This window comes from Engystomops pustulosus, chromosome 4, assembly GCF_040894005.1.
Source record: "Engystomops pustulosus chromosome 4, aEngPut4.maternal, whole genome shotgun sequence".
NCBI classification, from domain to species: domain Eukaryota; kingdom Metazoa; phylum Chordata; class Amphibia; order Anura; family Leptodactylidae; genus Engystomops; species Engystomops pustulosus.
This window is the reverse complement of record NC_092414.1, coordinates 416211-441261: the sequence shown is the minus strand read 5'-3', so window position 1 is coordinate 441261 and position 25051 is coordinate 416211. Positions and strand designations below refer to the sequence as shown.

Sequence of the window (25051 nt, the reverse complement as noted above, 5' to 3'; positions counted from 1 at the left end):
TATACAGCGCCCAGCTGCGCACCGAGCGGAGTAACGCTACAATATACAGAGTCCAGCTGTGCACCGAGCGGAGTAACGCTACAATATACAGCATCCAGCTGTGCACAGAGCGGAGTAACGCTACAATATACAGAGGCCAGCTGCGCACCGAGCGGAGTGACGCTACAATATACAGGCGAATAATAACTGGGAGACTTTCTCACCTTCATATCCAGGATGTGAAGCAGACAGGACCAGAGCTCGGGAGGTGAGGCGCAGGAGGCGAGGCGCAGGAGATGAGGCGCAGGAGGTGAGGCGCAGGAGGGGAGGCGCAGGACCTCAGATACAGTATTGCACTCGCTCTGTGTCGCTGTAGTTGCTTCTCTTGCTGTTATACTGACACCCGTCGCTGTTGGTCAGAAATTGAGGCTTCAGTGGCCCAGAAGCCTGTGTGTTCCCAGTTACAGACACCTAACATGGCCGCCACAGGAAGTACCAGGGACCAGGGCTCCAGAAACCACACCCACATAGAAAAAACTTTATCAACATGAGCAGAGGGAGCGCATGTACCTCCTGACCAGCAGGTGGCAGCAGAGCCCCAATATACATGACATATAAGAAGAGCGGAGGCAGAACACAATGCAGTAATGTGAACAGCGGCATAACAAGATATATAACTGAGGAGAGCGGCACCGGGGACAGAGGACACCGACAGGGGAGTCACCGGGTGATGGAGGGGGACAGAGGACACCGACAGGGGAGTCACCGGGTGATGGAGGGGGACAGAGGACACCGACAGGGGAGTCACCGGGTGATGGAGGGGGACAGAGGACACCGACAGGGGAGTCACCGGGTGATGGAGGGGGACAGAGGACACCGACAGGGAGTCACCGGGTGATGGAGGGGGACAGAGGACACCGACAGGGGAGTCACCGGGTGATGGAGGGGGACAGAGGACACCGACAGGGGAGTCACCGGGTGATGGAGGGGGACAGAGGACACCGACAGGGGAGTCACCGGGTGATGGAGGGGGACAGAGGACACCGACAGGGAGTCACTGGGTCATGGAGGGGGACAGAGGACACCGACAGGGAGTCACCGGGTCATGGAGGGGGACAGAGGACACCGACAGGGAGTCACCGGGTCATGGAGGGGGACAGAGGACACCGACAGGGGAGTCACCGGGTGATGGAGGGGGACAGAGGACACCGACAGGGGAGTCACCGGGTCATGGAGGGGGACAGAGGACACCGACAGGGGAGTCACCGGGTGATGGAGGGGGACAGAGGACACCGACAGGGAGTCACCGGGTGATGGAGGGGGACAGAGGACACCGACAGGGGAGTCACCGGGTGATGGAGGGGGACAGAGGACACCGACAGGGGAGTCACCGGGTGATGGAGGGGGACAGAGGACACCGACAGGGGAGTCACCGGGTGATGGAGGGGGACAGAGGACACCGTCAGGGAGTCACCGGGTGATGGAGGGGGACAGAGGACACCGACAGGGGAGTCACCGGGTCATGGAGGGGGACAGAGGACACCGACAGGGGAGTCACCGGGTGATGGAGGGGGACAGAGGACACCGACAGGGAGTCACCGGGTCATGGAGGGGGACAGAGGACACCGACAGGGAGTCACCGGGTCATGGAGGGGGACAGAGGACACCGACAGGGGAGTCACCGGGTGATGGAGGGGGACAGAGGACACCGACAGGGGAGTCACCGGGTCATGGAGGGGGACAGAGGACACCGACAGGGGAGTCACCGGGTGATGGAGGGGGACAGAGGACACCGACAGGGAGTCACCGGGTGATGGAGGGGGACAGAGGACACCGACAGGGGAGTCACCGGGTGATGGAGGGGGACAGAGGACACCGACAGGGGAGTCACCGGGTGATGGAGGGGGACAGAGGACACCGACAGGGGAGTCACCGGGTGATGGAGGGGGACAGAGGACACCGTCAGGGAGTCACCGGGTGATGGAGGGGGACAGAGGACACCGACAGGGGAGTCACCGGGTCATGGAGGGGGACAGAGGACACCGACAGGGGAGTCACCGGGTGATGGAGGGGGACAGAGGACACCGACAGGGGAGTCACCGGGTCATGGAGGGGGACAGAGGACACCGACAGGGGAGTCACCGGGTGATGGAGGGGGACAGAGGACACCGACAGGGGAGTCACCGGGTGATGGAGGGGGACAGAGGACACCGACAGGGAGTCACCGGGTGATAGAGGGGGACAGAGGACACCGACAGGGGAGTCACCGGGTGATGGAGGGGGACAGAGGACACTGACAGGGGAGTCACCGGGTGATGGAGGGGGACAGAGGACACCGACAGGGAGTCGCCGGGTGACAGAGGGGGACAGAGGACACCGACAGGGGAGTCACCGGGTGATGGAGGGGGACAGAGGACACCGACAGGGGAGTCACCGGGTGATGGAGGGGGACAGAGGACACCGACAGGGGAGTCACCGGGTGATGGAGGGGGACAGAGGACACCGACAGGGGAGTCACCGGGTGATGGAGGGGGACAGAGGACACCGACAGGGGAGTCACCGGGTGATGGAGGGGGACAGAGGACACCGACAGGGAGTCACCGGGTGATAGAGGGGGACAGAGGACACCGACAGGGGAGTCACCGGGTGATGGAGGGGGACAGAGGACACCGACAGGGGAGTCACCGGGTGATGGAGGGGGACAGAGGACACCGACAGGGGAGTCACCGGGTGATGGAGGATGACGAGGAAGAGCAACCAGTGCACCGGGGGCAGGACAGAGGAGGCAGAGGACTGGGAGCTACAGGGAGAACATGTTCCTGCACTCCATATGTCACCTCCCTGTATATCCTGTAAGAGAGGTAGTCACAGCCCCGCCCCCTGCCTGTATATCCTGTGTGAGAGGTAGTCACAGCCCCGCCCCCTGCCTGTATATCCTGTAAGAGAGGTAGTCACAGCCCCGCCCCCTGCCTGTATATCCTGGGTGAGAGGTAGCCACAGCCCCACCCCCTGCCTGTATATCCTGTGTGAGAGGTAGTCACAGCCCCGCCCCCTGCCTGTATATCCTGTGTGAGAGGTAGTCACAGCCCCGCCCCCTGCCTGTATATCCTGTGTGAGAGGTAGTCATAGCCCCGCCCCCTGTATATCCTGTGTGAGAGGTAGTCACAGCCCCACCCCCTGCCTGTATATCCTGTGTGAGAGGTAGTCACAGCCCCACCCCCTGCCTGTATATCCTGTGTGAGAGGTAGTCACAGCCCCGCCCCCTGCCTGTATATCCTGTGTGAGAGGTAGTCACAGCCCCGCCCCCTGCCTGTATATCCTGTGTGAGAGGTAGTCACAGCCCCGCCCCCTGCCTGTATATCCTGTGTGAGAGGTAGTCACAGCCCCGCCCCCTGCCTGTATATCCTGTGTGATGCCCCGCCCCCTGCCTGTATATCCTGTGTGAGAGGTAGTCACAGCCCCGCCCCCTGCCTGTATATCCTGTGTGAGAGGTAGTCACAGCCCCGCCCCCTGCCTGTATATCCTGTGTGAGAGGTAGTCACAGCCCCGCCCCCTGCCTGTATATCCTGTGTGAGAGGTAGTCACAGCCCCGCCCCCTGCCTGTGTATCCTGTGTGAGAGGTAGTCACAGCCCCGCCCCCTGCCTGTATATCCTGTGTGAGAGGTAGTCACAGCCCCGCCCCCTGCCTGTATATCCTGTGTGAGAGGTGGTCACAGCCCCGCCCCCTGCCTGTATATCCTGTGTGAGAGGTAGTCACAGCCCCACCCCCTGCCTGTATATCCTGTGTGAGAGGTGGTCACAGCCCCGCCACTGCCTGTATATCCTATGTGAGAGGTAGTCACAGCCCCGCCCCCTGCCTGTATATCCTGTGTGAGAGGTAGTCACAGCCCCGCCCCCTGCCTGTATATCCTGTGTGATAGCTAGTCACAGCCCCGCCCCCTGCCTGTATATCCTGTGTGAGAGGTAGTCACAGCCCCGCCCCCTGCCTGTATATCCTGTGTGAGAGGTAGTCACAGCCCCGCCCCCTGCCTGTATATCCTGTGTGAGAGGTAGTCACAGCCCCGCCCCCTGCCTGTATATCCTGTGTGAGAGGTAGTCACAGCCCCGCCCCCTGCCTGTATATCCTGTGTGAGAGGTAGTCACAGCCCCGCCCCCTGCCTGTATATCCTGTGTGAGAGGTAGTCACAGCCCCGCCCCCTGCCTGTATATCCTGTGTGAGAGGTAGTCACAGCCCCGCCCCCTGCCTGTATATCCTGTGTGAGAGGTAGTCACAGCCCCGCCCCCTGCCTGTATATCCTGTGTGAGAGGTAGTCACAGCCCCGCCCCCTGCCTGTATATCCTGTGTGAGAGGTAGTCACAGCCCCGCCCCTTCTGATGACATCATTACCATAGTAATCTGAGTAATCAGCGCCTTTTGCTCTATATCTGCAGTAAATACTTGCAGCATATTTGAGTTAATTATAAAGGCCGGGTCAAGGTCCAGCTGTGATCATAATCCGCCGCTCGCAGGTCACACGAGGATCCGGCTCTACCGTGAGTACATTTACTTCTCATTCTTCGGGGATTTTGGGTGGACATTTTACTGGACCAAACGGAAGTGATCGGTGGCTGCAGCATCCTGGTGCGACCCGAGGGGCCCGGAGCAGCGGGAGCCCCAGGAGGAAGACTAGTCATGTCACATGACTCCCTCTGCTCCGTACACAGGGTATCACCCCCATCATCCCTGACCCCAGCAACTGACAATCTAATCTCCTATCACACAAAGAGTATCACTCCCATCATCCCTGACCCCAGGAGCTGACAATCTAATCACCTATCACACACAGAGTATCACTCCCATCATCCCTGACCCCAGGAGCTCACAATCTAATCTCCTATCACACACAGTGTATCACTCCCATCATCCCTGACCCCAGGAGCTGACAATCTAATCTCCTATCACACACAGACTATCACTCCCATCATCCCTGACCCCAGGAGCTGACAATCTAATCTCCTATCACACACAGACTATCACTCCCATCATCCCTGACCCCAGGAGCTGACAATCTAATCTCCTATCACACACAGAGTATCACTCCCATCATCCCTGACCCCAGGAGCTGACAATCTAATCTCCTATCACACACCATGTATCACTCCCATCATCCCTGACCCCAGGAGCTGACAATCTAATCTCCTATCACACACAGAGTATCACTCCCATCATCCCTGACCCCAGGAGCTCACAATCTAATCTCCTATCACACAAAGAGTATCACTCCCATCATCCCTGACCCCAGGAGCTCACAATCTAATGAATACGGAGTGTTCCATGTGGTCTCAGACACTGAGAGAAAGTAACACACACAATGGCGCAGGGACCCACAACAATCAGGTCCCGGGAAGTGATTGGTGTTTGATACAATTTGATCAAAATGTAACTAAGACCCTGGAGTTCATTTGTTATCCGAGCGGCGACAGAGGATTGTGTGATGTATGATACGTAAGTCTGTCACTGCATCAGTCCACGTGCTGGATAAACAGCCTGACACTGACGGTGGGACAGACCCTAGAAAAAATTGTCTCCTCCCTCCTGTGCAGTCTGTACTATGTTCAGTGTCCTCCTCCTGTGCAGTCTGTACTATGTGCAGTGTCCTCCTCCTGTGCAGTCTGTACTATGTGCAGTGTCCTCCCTCCTGTGCAGTCTGTACTATGTGCAGTGTCCTCCCTCCTGTGCAGTCTGTACTATGTGCAGTGTCCTCCCTCCTGTGCAGTCTGTACTATGTGCAGTGTCCTCTCTCCTGTGCAGTCTGTACTATGCGCAGGGTCCTCCCTCCTGTGCAGTCTGTACTATGTGCAGTGTCCTCCCTCCTGTGCAGTCTGTACTATGTGCAGTGTCCTCTCTCCTGTGCAGTCTGTACTATGCGTAGTGTCCTTCCTCCTGTGCAGTCTGTACTATGTGCAGTGTCCTCCCTCCTGTGCAGTCTGTACTATGTGCAGTGTCCTCCCTCCTGTGCAGTCTGTACTATGTGCAGTGTCCTCCCTCCTGTGCAGTCTGTACTATGTGCAGTGTCCTCTCTCCTGTGCAGTCTGTACTATGTGCTGTGTCCTCCCTCCTGTGCAGTCTGTACTATGTGCAGTGTCCTCTCTCCTGTGCAGTCTGTACTATGTGCAGTGTCCTCCCTCCTGTGCAGTCTGTACTATGTGCAGTGTCCTCCCTCCTGTGCAGTCTGTACTATGTGCAGTGTCCTCCCTCCTGTGCAGTCTGTACTATGTGCAGTGTCCTCTCTCCTGTGCAGTCTGTACTATGTGCTGTGTCCTCCCTCCTGTGCAGTCTGTACTATGTGCAGTGTCCTCTCTCCTGTGCAGTCTGTACTATGTGCAGTGTCCTCCCTCCTGTGCAGTCTGTACTATGTGCAGTGTCCTCCCTCCTGTGCAGTCTGTACTATGTGCAGTATCCTTCCTCCTGTGCAGTCTGTACTATGTGCAGTGTCCTCCCTCCTGTGCAGTCTGTACTATGTGCAGTGTCCTCTCTCCTGTGCAGTCTGTACTATGTGTAGTGTCCTCCCTCCTGTGCAGTCTGTACTATGTGCAGTGTCCTCCCTCCTGTGCAGTCTGTACTATGTGCAGTGTCCTCCCTCCTGTGCAGTCTGTACTATGTGCAGTGTCCTCCCTCCTGTGCAGTCTGTACTATGTGCAGTGTCCTCCCTCCTGTGCAGTCTGTACTATGTGCAGTGTCCTCCCTCCTGTGCAGTCTGTACTATGTGCAGTATCCTCTCTCCTGTGCAGTCTGTACTATGTGCAGTGTCCTCCCTCCTATGCAGTCTGTACTATGTGCAGTGTCCTCCCTCCTGTGCAGTCTCTACTATGTGCAGTGTCCTCTCTCCTGTGCAGTCTGTACTATGTGCAGTGTCCTCTCTCCTGTGCAGTCTGTACTATGTGCAGTGTCCTCCCTCCTGTGCAGTCTGTACTATGTGCAGTGTCCTCCCTCCTGTGCAGTCTGTACTATGTGCAGTGTCCTCCCTCCTGTGCAGTCTGTACTATGTGCAGTGTCCTCCCTCCTGTGCAGTCTGTACTATGTGCAGTGTCCTCCCTCCTGTGCAGTCTGTACTATGTGCAGTGTCCTCCCTCCTGTGCAGTCTGTACTATGTGCAGTGTCCTCCCTCCTGTGCAGTCTGTACTATGTGCAGTGTCCTCCCTCCTGTGCAGTCTGTACTATGTGCAGTGTCCTCCCTCCTGTGCAGTCTGTACTATGTGCAGTGTCCTCCCTCCTGTGCAGTCTGTACTATGTGCAGTGTCCTCCCTCCTGTGCAGTCTGTACTATGTGCAGTGTCCTCCCTCCTGTGCAGTCTGTACTATGTGCAGTGTCCTCCCTCCTGTGCAGTCTGTACTATGTGCAGTGTCCTCCCTCCTGTGCAGTCTGTACTATGTGCAGTGTCCTCCCTCCTGTGCAGTCTGTACTATGTGCAGTGTCCTCCCTCCTGTGCAGTCTGTACTATGCGCGGTGTCCTCCCTCCTGTACAGACTGTACTATGTGCAGTGTCCTCCCTCCTGTGCAGTCTGTACTATGTGCAGTGTCCTCCCTGCTGTGCAGTCTGTACTATGTGCACTGTCCTCTCTCCTGTGCAGTCTGTACTATGCGCGGTGTCCTCCCTCCTGTACAGTCTGTACTATGTGCAGTGTCCTCCCTCCTGTGCAGTCTGTACTATGTGCAGTGTCCTCCCTGCTGTGCAGTCTGTACTATGTGCACTGTCCTCTCTCCTGTGCAGTCTGTACTATGTGCAGTGTCCTCCCTCCTGTGCAGTCTGTACTATGTGCAGTGTCCTCCCTCCTGTGCAGTCTGTACTATGTGCAGTGTCCTCCCTCCTGTGCAGTCTGTACTATGAGCAGTGCCCTCCCTCCTGTGCAGTCTGTACTATGTGCAGTGTCCTCCCTCCTGTGCAGTCTGTACTATGTGCAGTCTCCTCCCTCCTGTGCAGTCTGTACTATGTGCAGTGTCCTCTCTCCTGTGCAGTCTGTACTATGTGCAGTGTCCTCTCTCCTGTGCAGTCTGTACTATGGTCAGTGTCCTCCCTCCTGTGCAGTCTGTACTATGTGCAGTGTCCCCCTCCTGTGCAGTCTGTACTGTGTGCAGTGTCCCCCTCCTGTGCAGTCTGTACTGTGTGCAGTGTCCTCCCTTCTGTGCAGTCTGTACTATGTGCAGTGTCCTCCCTCCTGTGCAGTCTGTACTATGTGCAGTGTCCTCCCTCCTGTGCAGTCTGTACTATGTGCAGTGTCCTCCCTCCTGTGCAGTCTGTACTATGTGCAGTGTCCTCCCTCCTGTGCAGTCTGTACTATGTGCAGTGTCCTCCCTCCTGTGCAGTCTGTACTATGTGCAGTCTCCTCCCTCCTGTGCAGTCTGTACTATGTGCAGTGTCCTCCCTCCTGTGCAGTCTGTACTATGTGCAGTGTCCTCCCTCCTGTGCAGTCTGTACTATGTGCAGTGTCCTCCCTCCTGTGCAGTCTGTACTATGTGCAGTATCCTCTCTCCTGTGCAGTCTGTACTATGTGCAGTGTCCTCCCTCCTGTGCAGTCTGTACTATGTGCAGTCTCCTCCCTCCTGTGCAGTCTGTACTATGTGTAGTGTCCTCCCTCCTGTGCAGTCTGTACTATGTGCAGTGTCCTCCCTCCTGTGCAGTCTGTACTATGTGCAGTGTCCTCCCTCCTGTGCAGTCTGTACTATGTGCAGTGTCCTCCCTCCTGTGCAGTCTGTACTATGTGCAGTGTCCTCCCTCCTATACAGTCTGTACTATGTGCAGTGTCCTCCCTCCTGTGCAGTCTGTACTATGTACAGTGTCCTCCCTCCTGTGCAGTCTGTACTATGTGCAGTGTCCTCTCTCCTGTGCAGTCTGTACTATGTGCAGTGTCCTCCCTCCTGTGCAGTCTGTACTATGTGCAGTGTCCTCCTCCTGTGCAGTCTGTGCTATGTGCAGTGTCCTCCTCCTGTGCAGTCTGTACTATGTGCAGTATCCTCCTCCTGTGCAGTCTGTACTATGTGCAGTGTCCTCTCTCCTGTGCAGTCTGTACTATGTGCAGTGTCCTCCCCTCCTGTGCAGTCTGTACTATGTGCAGTGTCCTCCCTCCTGTGCAGTCTGTACTATGTGCAGTGTCCTCCCTACTGTGCAGTCTGTACTATGTGCAGTGTCCTCCCTCCTGTGCAGTCTGTACTATGTGCAGTGTCCTCTCTCCTGTGCAGTCTGTACTATGTGCAGTGTCCTCCCTCCTGTGCAGTCTGTACTATGTGCAGTGTCCTCCCTCCTGTGCAGTCTGTACTATGTGCAGTGTCCTCCCTCCTGTGCAGTCTGTACTATGTGCAGTGTCCTCCTCCTGTGCAGTCTGGACTATGTGCAGTGTCCTCCCTCCTGTGCAGTCTGTACTATGTGCAGTGTCCTCCCTCCTGTGCAGTCTGTACTATGTGCAGTGTCCTCCCTCCTGTGCAGTCTGTACTATGTGCAGTGTCCTCCCTCCTGTGCAGTCTGTACTATGTGCAGTGTCCTCCTCCTGTGCAGTCTGGACTATGTGCAGTGTCCTCCCTCCTGTGCAGTCTGTACTATGTGCAGTGTCCTCCTCCTGTGCAGTCTGTGCTATGTGCAGTGTCCTCCCTCCTGTGCAGTCTGTACTATGTGCAGTGTCCTCCTCCTGTGCAGTCTGTACTATGTGCAGTGTCCTCTCTCCTGTGCAGTCTGTACTATGTGCAGTGTCCTCCCTCCTGTGCAGTCTGTACTATGTGCAGTATCCTCCTCCTGTGCAGTCTGTACTATGTGCAGTATCCTCCTCCTGTGCAGTCTGTACTATGTGCAGTGTCCTCCCTCCTGTGCAGTCTGTACTATCTGCAGTGTCCTCCCTCCTGTGCAGTCTGTACTATGGTCAGTGTCCTCCCTCCTGTGCAGTCTGTACTATGTGCAGTGTCCTCCTCCTGTGCAGTCTGTGCTATGTGCAGTGTCCTCCTCCTGTGCAGTCTGTACTATGTGCAGTGTCCTCCCTCCTGTGCAGTCTGTACTATGTGCAGTATCCTCCCTCCTGTGCAGTCTGTACTATGTGCAGTGTCCTCCCTCCTGTGCAGTCTGTACTATGTGCAGTGTCCTCTCTCCTGTGCAGTCTGTACTATGTGCAGTGTCCTCCCTCCTGTGCAGTCTGTACTATGTGCAGTATCCTCCTCCTGTGCAGTCTGTACTATGTGCAGTGTCCTCTCTCCTGTGCAGTCTGTACTATGTGCAGTGTCCTCCTCCTGTGCAGTCTGTACTATGTGCAGTATCCTCCTCCTGTGCAGTCTGTACTATGTGCAGTGTCCTCCCTCCTGTGCAGTCTGTACTATGTGCAGTATCCTCCCTCCTGTGCAGTCTGTACTATGTGCAGTGTCCTCTCTCCTGTGCAGTCTGTACTATGTGCAGTGTCCTCCCTCCTGTGCAGCCTGTACTATGTGCAGTGTCCTCCCTCCTGTGCAGTCTGTACTATGTGCAGTGTCCTCTCTCCTGTGCAGTCTGTACTATGTGCAGTGTCCTCCCTCCTGTGCAGCCTGTACTATGTGCAGTGTCCTCCCTCCTGTGCAGTCTGTACTATGTGCAGTGTCCTCCCTCCTGTGCAGTCTGTACTATGTGCAGTGTCCTCCCTCCTGTGCAGTCTGTACTATGTGCAGTGTCCTCCCTCCTGTGCAGTCTGTACTATGTGCAGTGTCCTCCCTCCTATACAGTCTGTACTATGTGCAGTGTCCTCCCTCCTGTGCAGTCTGTACTATGTGCAGTGTCCTCTCTCCTGTGCAGTCTGTACTATGTGCAGTGTCCTCCCTCCTGTGCAGTCTGTACTATGTGCAGTGTCCTCCCTCCTGTGCAGTCTGTACTATGTGCAGTGTCCTCCTCCTGTGCAGTCTGTGCTATGTGCAGTGTCCTCCTCCTGTGCAGTCTGTACTATGTGCAGTATCCTCCTCCTGTGCAGTCTGTACTATGTGCAGTGTCCTCTCTCCTGTGCAGTCTGTACTATGTGCAGTGTCCTCCCCTCCTGTGCAGTCTGTACTATGTGCAGTGTCCTCCCTCCTGTGCAGTCTGTACTATGTGCAGTGTCCTCCCTCCTGTGCAGTCTGTACTATGTGCAGTATCCTCTCTCCTGTGCAGTCTGTACTATGTGCAGTGTCCTCCCTCCTATGCAGTCTGTACTATGTGCAGTGTCCTCCCTCCTGTGCAGTCTCTACTATGTGCAGTGTCCTCTCTCCTGTGCAGTCTGTACTATGTGCAGTGTCCTCTCTCCTGTGCAGTCTGTACTATGTGCAGTGTCCTCCCTCCTGTGCAGTCTGTACTATGTGCAGTGTCCTCCCTCCTGTGCAGTCTGTACTATGTGCAGTGTCCTCCCTCCTGTGCAGTCTGTACTATGTGCAGTGTCCTCCCTCCTGTGCAGTCTGTACTATGTGCAGTGTCCTCCCTCCTGTGCAGTCTGTACTATGTGCAGTGTCCTCCCTCCTGTGCAGTCTGTACTATGTGCAGTGTCCTCCCTCCTGTGCAGTCTGTACTATGTGCAGTGTCCTCCCTCCTGTGCAGTCTGTACTATGTGCAGTGTCCTCCCTCCTGTGCAGTCTGTACTATGCGCGGTGTCTTCCCTCCTGTACAGACTGTACTATGTGCAGTGTCCTCCCTCCTGTGCAGTCTGTACTATGTGCAGTGTCCTCCCTGCTGTGCAGTCTGTACTATGTGCACTGTCCTCTCTCCTGTGCAGTCTGTACTATGCGCGGTGTCCTCCCTCCTGTACAGTCTGTACTATGTGCAGTGTCCTCCCTCCTGTGCAGTCTGTACTATGTGCAGTGTCCTCCCTGCTGTGCAGTCTGTACTATGTGCACTGTCCTCTCTCCTGTGCAGTCTGTACTATGTGCAGTGTCCTCCCTCCTGTGCAGTCTGTACTATGTGCAGTGTCCTCCCTCCTGTGCAGTCTGTACTATGTGCAGTGTCCTCCCTCCTGTGCAGTCTGTACTATGAGCAGTGCCCTCCCTCCTGTGCAGTCTGTACTATGTGCAGTGTCCTCCCTCCTGTGCAGTCTGTACTATGTGCAGTCTCCTCCCTCCTGTGCAGTCTGTACTATGTGCAGTGTCCTCTCTCCTGTGCAGTCTGTACTATGTGCAGTGTCCTCTCTCCTGTGCAGTCTGTACTATGGTCAGTGTCCTCCCTCCTGTGCAGTCTGTACTATGTGCAGTGTCCCCCTCCTGTGCAGTCTGTACTGTGTGCAGTGTCCCCCTCCTGTGCAGTCTGTACTGTGTGCAGTGTCCTCCCTTCTGTGCAGTCTGTACTATGTGCAGTGTCCTCCCTCCTGTGCAGTCTGTACTATGTGCAGTGTCCTCCCTCCTGTGCAGTCTGTACTATGTGCAGTGTCCTCCCTCCTGTGCAGTCTGTACTATGTGCAGTGTCCTCCCTCCTGTGCAGTCTGTACTATGTGCAGTCTCCTCCCTCCTGTGCAGTCTGTACTATGTGCAGTGTCCTCCCTCCTGTGCAGTCTGTACTATGTGCAGTGTCCTCCCTCCTGTGCAGTCTGTACTATGTGCAGTGTCCTCCCTCCTGTGCAGTCTGTACTATGTGCAGTATCCTCTCTCCTGTGCAGTCTGTACTATGTGCAGTGTCCTCCCTCCTGTGCAGTCTGTACTATGTGCAGTCTCCTCCCTCCTGTGCAGTCTGTACTATGTGTAGTGTCCTCCCTCCTGTGCAGTCTGTACTATGTGCAGTGTCCTCCCTCCTGTGCAGTCTGTACTATGTGCAGTGTCCTCCCTCCTGTGCAGTCTGTACTATGTGCAGTGTCCTCCCTCCTGTGCAGTCTGTACTATGTGCAGTGTCCTCCCTCCTATACAGTCTGTACTATGTGCAGTGTCCTCCCTCCTGTGCAGTCTGTACTATGTACAGTGTCCTCCCTCCTGTGCAGTCTGTACTATGTGCAGTGTCCTCTCTCCTGTGCAGTCTGTACTATGTGCAGTGTCCTCCCTCCTGTGCAGTCTGTACTATGTGCAGTGTCCTCCTCCTGTGCAGTCTGTGCTATGTGCAGTGTCCTCCTCCTGTGCAGTCTGTACTATGTGCAGTATCCTCCTCCTGTGCAGTCTGTACTATGTGCAGTGTCCTCTCTCCTGTGCAGTCTGTACTATGTGCAGTGTCCTCCCCTCCTGTGCAGTCTGTACTATGTGCAGTGTCCTCCCTCCTGTGCAGTCTGTACTATGTGCAGTGTCCTCCCTACTGTGCAGTCTGTACTATGTGCAGTGTCCTCCTCCTGTGCAGTCTGTACTATGTGCAGTGTCCTCTCTCCTGTGCAGTCTGTACTATGTGCAGTGTCCTCCCTCCTGTGCAGTCTGTACTATGTGCAGTATCCTCCTCCTGTGCAGTCTGTACTATGTGCAGTATCCTCCTCCTGTGCAGTCTGTACTATGTGCAGTGTCCTCCCTCCTGTGCAGTCTGTACTATCTGCAGTGTCCTCCCTCCTGTGCAGTCTGTACTATGGTCAGTGTCCTCCCTCCTGTGCAGTCTGTACTATGTGCAGTGTCCTCCTCCTGTGCAGTCTGTGCTATGTGCAGTGTCCTCCTCCTGTGCAGTCTGTACTATGTGCAGTGTCCTCCCTCCTGTGCAGTCTGTACTATGTGCAGTATCCTCCCTCCTGTGCAGTCTGTACTATGTGCAGTGTCCTCCCTCCTGTGCAGTCTGTACTATGTGCAGTGTCCTCTCTCCTGTGCAGTCTGTACTATGTGCAGTGTCCTCCCTCCTGTGCAGTCTGTACTATGTGCAGTATCCTCCTCCTGTGCAGTCTGTACTATGTGCAGTGTCCTCTCTCCTGTGCAGTCTGTACTATGTGCAGTGTCCTCCTCCTGTGCAGTCTGTACTATGTGCAGTATCCTCCTCCTGTGCAGTCTGTACTATGTGCAGAGTCCTCCCTCCTGTGCAGTCTGTACTATGTGCAGTATCCTCCCTCCTGTGCAGTCTGTACTATGTGCAGTGTCCTCTCTCCTGTGCAGTCTGTACTATGTGCAGTGTCCTCCCTCCTGTGCAGCCTGTACTATGTGCAGTGTCCTCCCTCCTGTGCAGTCTGTACTATGTGCAGTGTCCTCTCTCCTGTGCAGTCTGTACTATGTGCAGTGTCCTCCCTCCTGTGCAGCCTGTACTATGTGCAGTGTCCTCCCTCCTGTGCAGTCTGTACTATGTGCAGTGTCCTCCCTCCTGTGCAGTCTGTACTATGTGCAGTGTCCTCCCTCCTGTGCAGTCTGTACTATGTGCAGTGTCCTCCCTCCTGTGCAGTCTGTACTATGTGCAGTGTCCTCCCTCCTATACAGTCTGTACTATGTGCAGTGTCCTCCCTCCTGTGCAGTCTGTACTATGTGCAGTGTCCTCTCTCCTGTGCAGTCTGTACTATGTGCAGTGTCCTCCCTCCTGTGCAGTCTGTACTATGTGCAGTGTCCTCCCTCCTGTGCAGTCTGTACTATGTGCAGTGTCCTCCTCCTGTGCAGTCTGTGCTATGTGCAGTGTCCTCCTCCTGTGCAGTCTGTACTATGTGCAGTATCCTCCTCCTGTGCAGTCTGTACTATGTGCAGTGTCCTCTCTCCTGTGCAGTCTGTACTATGTGCAGTGTCCTCCCCTCCTGTGCAGTCTGTACTATGTGCAGTGTCCTCCCTCCTGTGCAGTCTGTACTATGTGCAGTGTCCTCCCTACTGTGCAGTCTGTACTATGTGCAGTGTCCTCCTCCTGTGCAGTCTGTACTATGTGCAGTGTCCTCTCTCCTGTGCAGTCTGTACTATGTGCAGTGTCCTCCCTCCTGTGCAGTCTGTACTATGTGCAGTATCCTCCTCCTGTGCAGTCTGTACTATGTGCAGTATCCTCCTCCTGTGCAGTCTGTACTATGTGCAGTGTCCTCCCTCCTGTGCAGTCTGTACTATCTGCAGTGTCCTCCCTCCTGTGCAGTCTGTACTATGGTCAGTGTCCTCCCTCCTGTGCAGTCTGTACTATGTGCAGTGTCCTCCTCCTGTGCAGTCTGTGCTATGTGCAGTGTCCTCCTCCTGTGCAGTCTGTACTATGTGCAGTGTCCTCCCTCCTGTGCAGTCTGTACTATGTGCAGTATCCTCCCTCCTGTGCAGTCTGTACTATGTGCAGTGTCCTCCCTCCTGTGCAGTCTGTACTATGTGCAGTGTCCTCTCTCCTGTGCAGTCTGTACTATGTGCAGTGTCCTCCCTCCTGTGCAGTCTGTACTATGTGCAGTATCCTCCTCCTGTGCAGTCTGTACTATGTGCAGTGTCCTCTCTCCTGTGCAGTCTGTACTATGTGCAGTGTCCTCCTCCTGTGCAGTCTGTACTATGTGCAGTATCCTCCTCCTGTGCAGTCTGTACTATGTGCAGTGTCCTCCCTCCTGTGCAGTCTGTACTATGTGCAGTATCCTCCCTCCTGTGCAGTCTGTACTATGTGCAGTGTCCTCTCTCCTGTGCAGTCTGTACTATGTGCAGTGTCCTCCTTCCTGTGCAGTCTGTACTATGCGCAGTGACCTCCCTCCTGTGCAGCCTGTACTATGTGCAGTGTCCTCCCTCCTGTGCAGTCTGTACTATGTGCAGTGTCCTCTCTCCTGTGCAGTCTGTACTATGTGCAGTGTCCTCCCTCCTGTGCAGCCTGTACTATGTGCAGTGTCCTCCCTCCTGTGCAGTCTGTACTATGTGCAGTGTCCTTCCTCCTGTGCAGTCTGTACTATGTGCAGTGTCCTCCCTCCTGTGTAGTCTGTACTATGTGCAGTGTCCTCCCTCCTGTGCAGCCTGTACTATGTGCAGTGTCCTCCCTCCTGTGCAGTCTGTACTATGTGCAGTGTCCTTCCTCCTGTGCAGTCTGTACTATGTGCAGTGTCCTCCCTCCTGTGTAGTCTGTACTATGTGCAGTGACCTCCCTCCTGTGCAGTCTGTACAATGTGCAGTGTCCTCCTCTTGTGCAGTCTGTATTATGTGCAGTGTCCTCTCTCCTGTGCAGTCTGTACTATGTGCAGTGTCCTCCCTCCTGTGCAGTCTGTACTATGTGCAGTGTCCTCTCTCCTGTGCAGTCTGTACTATGTGCAGTGTCCTCCCTCCTGTGCAGTCTGTACTATGTGCAGTGTCCTCCCCTCCTGTGCAGTCTGTACTATGTGCAGTGTCCTCCCTCCTGTGCAGTCTGTACTATGTGCAGTGTCCTCCCTCCTGTGCAGTCTGTACTATGTGCAGTGTCCTCCCTCCTGTGCAGTCTGTACTATGTGCAGTGACCTCCCTCCTGTGCAGTCTGTACAATGTGCAGTGTCCTCCTCTTGTGCAGTCTGTATTATGTGCAGTGTCCTCTCTCCTGTGCAGTCTGTACTATGTGCAGTGTCCTCCCTCCTGTGCAGTCTGTACTATGTGCAGTGTCCTCTCTCCTGTGCAGTCTGTACTATGTGCAGTGTCCTCCCTCCTGTGCAGTCTGTACTATGTGCAGTGTCCTTTGTTCTGATACAGTGGGGCAGATTTATCAAGCTGTCTGAAAGTCAGAATATTCCTAGTTGCTCATGGCAACCAATCACAGCTCAGCTTTCATTTTACCAGTGCTCATGAATATTTTAAAGGGGAGCTGTGATTGATTGCCATGAGCAACTAGGAATATTCTGACTTTCAGACAGCTTGATAAATCTGCCCCATTGTTTCTTCTCTTATGAGCGGACCAATGAGACTTCCTCCATCCTTTCACAGAAATAAACATGGCAGAGGCTCCTCCCCCTGCGAAGAAGAAATGTCACGTGTCCAGACTGAAGGTGAGAGCCACTGCTCAGGAGCCCGGGAAAGTTGAGTGACTGCTCCTGCATCAATATCCATTAAAAAAAAGAGTTTTCTGAATATTTCCTAAGCTTTAGTTGAAGTCAAAATGTTTTTTCTACACTTAACCCTAGAAAGGAGAAAAAACAAAATCCAGAAAATTTGTAGAGACTTCACAAGACATTTAATATAAATGTCTAACAAAGGAATCAGAAATCTCTAGTAGTCACTCAGCTTTACCGGAGTCATAGCCCCGCCCCCTGGCTGTATATCCTGTGTGAGAGGTAGTCACAGCCCCGCCCCCTGCCTGTATATCCTGTGTGAGAGGTAGTCACAGCCCCGCCCCCTGCCTGTATAACCTGTGTGAGAGGTAGTCACAGCCCCGCCCCCTGCCTGTATATCCTGTGTGTGAGGTAGTCACAGCCCCGCCCCCTGCCTGTATATCCTGTGTGAGAGGTAGTCACAGCCCCGCCCCCTGCCTGTATATCCTGTGTGAGAGGTAGTCACAGCCCCGCCCCCTGCCTGTATATCCTGTGTGATAGGTAGTCACAGCCCCGCCCCCTGCCTGTATATCCTGTGTGAGAGGTAGTCACAGCCCGCCCCCTGCCTGTATATCCTGTGGGAGAGGTAGTCACAGCCCCGCCCCCTGTCTGTATATCCTGTGTGATGCCCCGCCCCCTGCCTGTATATCCTGTGTGATGCCCCGCCCCCTGCCTGTATATCCGGTGTGAGAGGTAGTCACAGCCCCGCCCCCTGCCTGTATATCCTGTGTGAGAGGTAGTCACAGCCCCGCCCCCTGTCTGTATATCCTGTGTGATGCCCCGTCCCCTGCCTGTATATCCTGTGTGATGCCCCGCCCCCTGCCTGTATATCCGGTGTGATGCCCCGCCCCCTGCCTGTATATCCTGTGTGAGAGGTAGTCACAGCCCCGCCCCCTGCCTGTATATCCTGTGTGAGAGGTAGTCACAGCCCCGCCCCCTGCCTGTATATCCTGTGTGAGAGGTAGTCACAGCCCCACCCCCTGCCTGTATATCCTGTGTGAGAGGTAGTCACAGCTCCGCCCCCCTGCCTGTATATCCTGTGTGAGAGGTGGTCACAGCCCCGCCCCCTGCCTGTATATCCTGTGTGAGAGGTAGTCACAGCCCCGCCCCCTGCCTGTATATCCTGTGTGAGAGGTAGTCACAGCCCCGCCCCCTGGCTGTATATCCTGTGTGAGAGGTAGACACAGCCCCGCCCCCTGCCTGTATATCCTGTGTGAGAGGTAGTCACAGCCCCGCCCCCTGCATGTACATCCTGTGTGAGAGGTAGTCACAGCCCCGCCCCCTGCCTGTATATCCTGTGTTATGCCCCGCCCCCTGCCTGTATATCCGGTGTGATGCCCCGCCCCCTGCCTGTATATCCTGTGTGAGAGGGAGTCACAGCTCCGCCCCCTGCCTGTATATCCTGTGTGAGAGGTAGTCACAGCCCCACCCCCTGCCTGTATATCCTGTGTGAGAGGTAGTCACAGCCCCGCCCCCTGCCTGTACATCCTGTGTGAGAGGTAGTCACAGCCTCGCCCCCTGCCTGTATATCCTGTGTGAGAGGTGGTCACAGCCCCGCCCCCTGCCTGTATAACCTGTGTGAGAGGTAGTCACAGCCCCGCCCCCTGCCTGTATATCCTGTGTGAGAGGTAGTCACAGCCCCGCCCCCTGCCTGTATATCCTGTGTGAGAGGTAGTCACAGCCCCGCCCCCTGCCTGTATATCCTGTGTGAGAGGTCGTCACAGCCCCGCCCCCTGCCTGTATATCCTGTGGGAGAGGTAGTCACAGCCCCGCCCCCTGTCTATATATCCTGTGTGATGCCCCGCCCCCTGCCTGTATATCCTGTGTGATGCCCCGCCCCCTGCCTGTATATCCTGTGTGAGAGGTAGTCACAGCCCCGCCCCCTGCCTGTATATCTTGTGTGAGAGGTAGTCACAGCCCCGCCCCCTGTCTGTATATCCTGTGTGATGCCCCGTCCCCTGCCTGTATATCCTGTGTGATGCCCCGCCCCCTGCATGTATATCCGGTGTGATGCCCCGCCCCCTGCCTGTATATCCTGTGTGAGAGGTAGTCACAGCCCCGCCCCCTGCCTGTATATCCTGTGTGAGAGGTAGTCACAGCCCCGCCCCCTGCCTGTATATCCTGTGTGAGAGGTAGTCACAGCCCCACCCCCTGCCTGTATATCCTGTGTGAGAGGTAGTCACAGCTCCGCCCCCCTGCCTGTATATCCTGTGTGAGAGGTGGTCACAGCCCCGCCCCCTGCCTGTATATCCTGTGTGAGAGGTAGTCACAGCCCCGCCCCCTGCCTGTACATCCTGTGTGAGAGGTAGTCACAGCCCCGCCCCCTGCCTGTATATCCTGTGTTATGCCCCGCCCCCTGCCTGTATATCCTGTGTGATGCCCCGCCCCCTGCCTGTATATCCGGTGTGATGCCCCGCCCCCTGCCTGTATATCCTGTGTGAGAGGGAGTCACAGCTCCGCCCCCTGCCTGTATATCCTGTGTGAGAGGTAGTCACAGCCCCGCCCCCTGCCTGTATATCCTGTGTGAGAGGTAGTCACAGCCCCGCCCCCTGCCTGTATATCCTGTGTGATGGTAGTCACAGCCCCGCCCCCTGCCTGTATATCCTGTGTGAGAGGTAGTAACAGCCCCGCCCCCTGCCTGTACATCCTTTGTGAGAGGTAGTCACAGCCCCGCCCCCTGCCTGTACATCCTGTGTGAGAGGTAGTCACAGCCCCGCCCCCTGCCTGTATATCCTGTGTGAGAGGTAGTGACAGCCCCGCCCACTGCCTGTATATCCTGTGTGATGCCTCGCCCCCTGCCTGTATATCCTGTGTGATGCCCTGCCCCCTGCCTGTATATCCGGTGTGATGCCCCGCCCCCTGCCTGTATATCCTGTGTGATGGTAATCACAGCCCCGCCCCCTGCCTGTATATTCTGTGTGAGAGGGAGTCACAGCCCCGCCCCCTGCCTGTATATCCTGTGTGAGAGGTAGTCACAGCTCCGCCCCCTGCCTGTATATCCTGTGTGAGAGGTAGTCACAGCCCCGCCCCCTGCCTGTATATCCGGTGTGAGAGGGGTCACAGCTCTGCCCCCTGCTTATTTCATGTTTTTCTTCTTCCAGATTTTCCTCTTCGCTCTCTCCTTCGCTTACATCACCAAGACTCTGGCTCTCACTTACTCTCGGAGTATGATCACTCAGATTGAGAGACGATTTAACATTCCCTCTTCTCTGGTCGGGGTGATTGATGGAAGCTTCGATATTGGTAAAGTATTGGGAAGGGGAGGAGCAGATGATGACTGTCACTGCCATCAGCCAATCACAGCTCAGGATTCTCACATCTCAGCTTGGGGTAGAGTTGCCCTTTAAGGATATTTGAAGGAGATCCCTTGTAGTCTCAGAGCCTCGTCTCTTGTACTGCAGGAAACCTGCTGGTCATCACCCTGGTCAGTTACTACGGGGCCAAACTGCACCGTCCACGGATGATATCAATAGGATGCATAATCATGTTCCTGGGAAGCTGCCTGACCGCAAGCCCCCACTTCATCATGAGGAGGTGAGACCCCCGACCACAGGGGGAGTAACTGCACCACCACTAGGGGGAGCTCAAAGCATACTGATTATACATCACCACTAGGGGGAGCTCACTACATACACATTATACACCACCACTAGGAGGAGATCACTACATACACATTATACACCACCACTAGGGGGAGCTCACTACATACACATTATACACCACCACTAGGGGGAGATCACTACATACACATTATACACCACCACTAGGGGGAGATCACTACATACAGATTATACACCACCACTAGGAGGAGATCACTACATACACATTATACACCACCACTAGGAGGAGATCACAGCATACACATTATACACCACCACTAGGAGGAGCTCACTACATACACATTATACACCACCACTAGGGGGAGCTCCCTGCATACACATTATACACCACCACTAGGAGGAGATCACTACATACACATTATACACCACCACTAGGGGGAGATCACTACATACAGATTATACACCACCACTAGGAGGAGATCACTACATACACATTATACACCACCACTAGGGGGAGATCACTACATACAGATTATACACCACCACTAGGAGGAGATCACTGCATACACATTATACACCACCACTAGGAGGAGATCACTACATACACATTATACACCACCACTAGGAGGAGATCACTACATACAGATTATACATCACCACTAGGAGGAGATCACTACATACACATTATACATCACCACTAGGAGGAGATCACTACATACACATTATACACCACCACTAGGAGGAGATCACTACATACACATTATACACCACCACTAGGGGGAGATCACTACATACAGATTATACACCACCACTAGGAGGAGATCACTACATACACATTATACACCACCACTAGGGGGAGATCACTACATACAGATTATACACCACCACTAGGGGGAGCTCACTACATACATATTATACACCACCACTAGGAGGAGATCACTACATACACATTATACACCACCACTAGGGGGAGATCACTACATACACATTATACACCACCACTAGGGGGAGATCACTACATACACATTATACACCACCACTAGGGGGAGATCACTACATACACATTATACACCACCACTAGGAGGAGATCACTACATACACATTATACACCACCACTAGGGGGAGATCACTACATACACATTATACACCACCACTAGGGGGAGATCACTACATACACATTATACACCACCACTAGGGGGAGATCACTACATACACATTATACACCACCACTAGGGGAGATCACTACATACACATTATACACCACCACTAGGGGGAGATCACTACATACACATTATACACCACCACTAGGGGGAGATCACTACATACACATTATACACCACCACTAGGGGGAGATCACTACATACACATTATACACCACCACTAGGGGAGATCACTACATACACATTATACACCACCACTAGGGGGAGATCACTACATACACATTATACACCACCACTAGGGGGAGATCACTACATACAGATTATACACTACCACTAGGGGGAGATCACTACATACACATTATACACCACCACTAGGGGGAGATCACTACATACACATTATACACCACCACTAGGGGGAGCTCACTACATACAGATTATACACCACCACTAGGGGGAGATCACTACATACAGATTATACACCACCACTAGGGGGAGATCACTACATACATATTATACACCACCACTAGGGGGAGATCACTACATACACATTATACACCACCACTAGGAGGAGATCACTACATACACATTATACACCACCACTAGGGGAGATCACTACATACACATTATACACCACCACTAGGGGGAGATCACTACATACACATTATACACCACCACTAGGAGGAGATCACTACATACACATTATACACCACCACTAGGGGGAGATCACTACATACACATTATACACCACCACTAGGAGGAGATCACTACATACACATTATACACCACCACTAGGGGGAGATCACTACATACACATTATACACCACCACTAGGGGGAGATCACTACATACAGATTATACACCACCACTAGGGGGAGATCACTACATACACATTATACACCACCACTAGGAGGAGATCACTACATACACATTATACACCACCACTAGGAGGAGATCACTACATACACATTATACACCACCACTAGGAGGAGATCACTACATACACATTATACACCACCACTAGGAGGAGATCACTACATACACATTATACACCACCACTAGGGGGGAGATCACTACATACACATTATACACCACCACTAGGGGGAGATCACTACATACACATTATACACCACCACTAGGAGGAGATCACTACATACACATTATACACCACCACTAGGGGGAGATCACTACATACATATTATACACCACCACTAGGAGGAGATCACTACATACACATTATACACCACCACTAGGGGGAGATCACTACATACACATTATACACCACCACTAGGAGGAGATCACTACATACACATTATACACCACCACTAGGGGGAGATCACTACATACACATTATACATCACCACTAGGAGGAGATCACTACATACACATTATACACCACCACTAGGAGGAGATCACTACATACACATTATACATCACCACTAGGAGGAGCTCACTACATACACATTATACACCACCACTAGGAGGAGCTCACTACATACACATTATACACCACCACTAGGAGGAGATCACTACATACACATTATACATCACCACTAGGAGGAGATCACTACATACACATTATACACCACCACTAGGGGGAGATCACTACATACACATTATACACCACCACTAGGAGGAGATCACTACATACACATTATACCTCACCACTAGGAGGAGATCACTACATACACATTATACACCACCACTAGGAGGAGATCACTACATACACATTATACATCACCACTAGGAGGAGATCACTACATACACATTATACACCACCACTAGGAGGAGCTCACTACATACACATTATACACCACCACTAGGGGGAGATCACTACATACACATTATACACCACCACTAGGGGGAGATCACTACATACAGATTATACACCACCACTAGGGGGAGATCACTACATACAGATTATACACCACCACTAGGAGGAGATCACTACATACACATTATACACCACCACTAGGGGGAGATCACTACATACACATTATACACCACCACTAGGAGGAGATCACTACATACACATTATACACCACCACTAGGGGGAGATCACTACATACACATTATACACCACCACTAGGGGGAGATCACTACATACACATTATACACCACCACTAGGAGGAGATCACTACATACACATTATACACCACCACTAGGAGGAGATCACTACATACACATTATACACCACCACTAGGAGGAGATCACTACATACACATTATACACCACCACTAGGAGGAGATCACTACATACACATTATACATCACCACTAGGGGGAGCTCACTACATACACATTATACACCACCACTAGGGGGAGCTCACTACATACACATTATACACCACCACTAGGAGGAGATCACTACATACACATTATACACCACCACTAGGAGGAGATCACTACATACACATTATACACCACCACTAGGGGGAGATCACTACATACAGATTATACACCACCACTAGGGGGAGATCACTACATACACATTATACACCACCACTAGGGGGAGATCACTACATACACATTATACACCACCACTAGGAGGAGATCACTACATACACATTATACACCACCACTAGGGGGAGATCACTACATACACATTATACACCACCACTAGGGGGAGCTCACTACATACAGATTATACATCACCACTAGGAGGAGATCACTACATACACATTATACACCACCACTAGGGGGAGATCACTACATACAGATTATACACCACCACTAGGAGGAGATCACTACATACACATTATACACCACCACTGGGGGAGATCACTACATACACATTATACACCACCACTAGGAGGAGATCACTACATACAGATTATACACCACCACTAGGAGGAGATCACTACATACACATTATACACCACCACTAGGAGGAGATCACTACATACAGATTATACACCACCACTAGGAGGAGATCACTACATACAGATTATACACCACCACTAGGGGGAGATCACTACATACACATTATACACCACCACTAGGGGGAGATCACTACATACACATTATACACCTCCACTAGGGGGAGATCACTACATACACATTATACACCACCACTAGGGGGAGATCACTACATACACATTATACACCACCACTAGGAGGAGATCACTACATACAGATTATACACCACCACTAGGAGGAGATCACTACATACACATTATACACCACCACTAGGGGGAGATCACTACATACACATTATACACCACCACTAGGAGGAGATCACTACATACACATTATACACCACCACTAGGGGGAGATCACTACATACAGATTATACACCACCACTAGGGGGAGATCACTACATACACATTATACACCACCACTAGGGGGAGATCACTACATACACATTATACACCACCACTAGGAGGAGATCACTACATACACATTATACACCACCACTAGGGGGAGATCACTACATACACATTATACACCACCACTAGGGGGAGCTCACTACATACAGATTATACATCACCACTAGGAGGAGATCACTACATACACATTATACACCACCACTAGGGGGAGATCACTACATACAGATTATAC

The 25051-nt window shown here is 53.3% G+C and overlaps 1 protein-coding gene across 2 annotated transcripts in view; it reads left to right on the top strand.

Moving 5' to 3' along the window:
- Positions 1-4403: 4403 nt before the first annotated feature.
- The window catches only part of LOC140125878 (solute carrier organic anion transporter family member 1A2-like), a 95662-nt gene continuing 75014 nt past the window's right edge, over positions 4404-25051 (top strand). For both annotated transcript variants that reach the window (XM_072144758.1, XM_072144759.1), the window contains exons 1-4: positions 4404-4512; positions 16673-16734; positions 19878-20019; positions 20178-20310. In XM_072144758.1, coding sequence (XP_072000859.1) covers positions 16681-16734; positions 19878-20019; positions 20178-20310 — 329 coding nt within the window. In that variant the 5' untranslated portion in view covers positions 4404-4512; positions 16673-16680. The remainder of the gene's footprint in view (positions 4513-16672; positions 16735-19877; positions 20020-20177; positions 20311-25051) is intronic.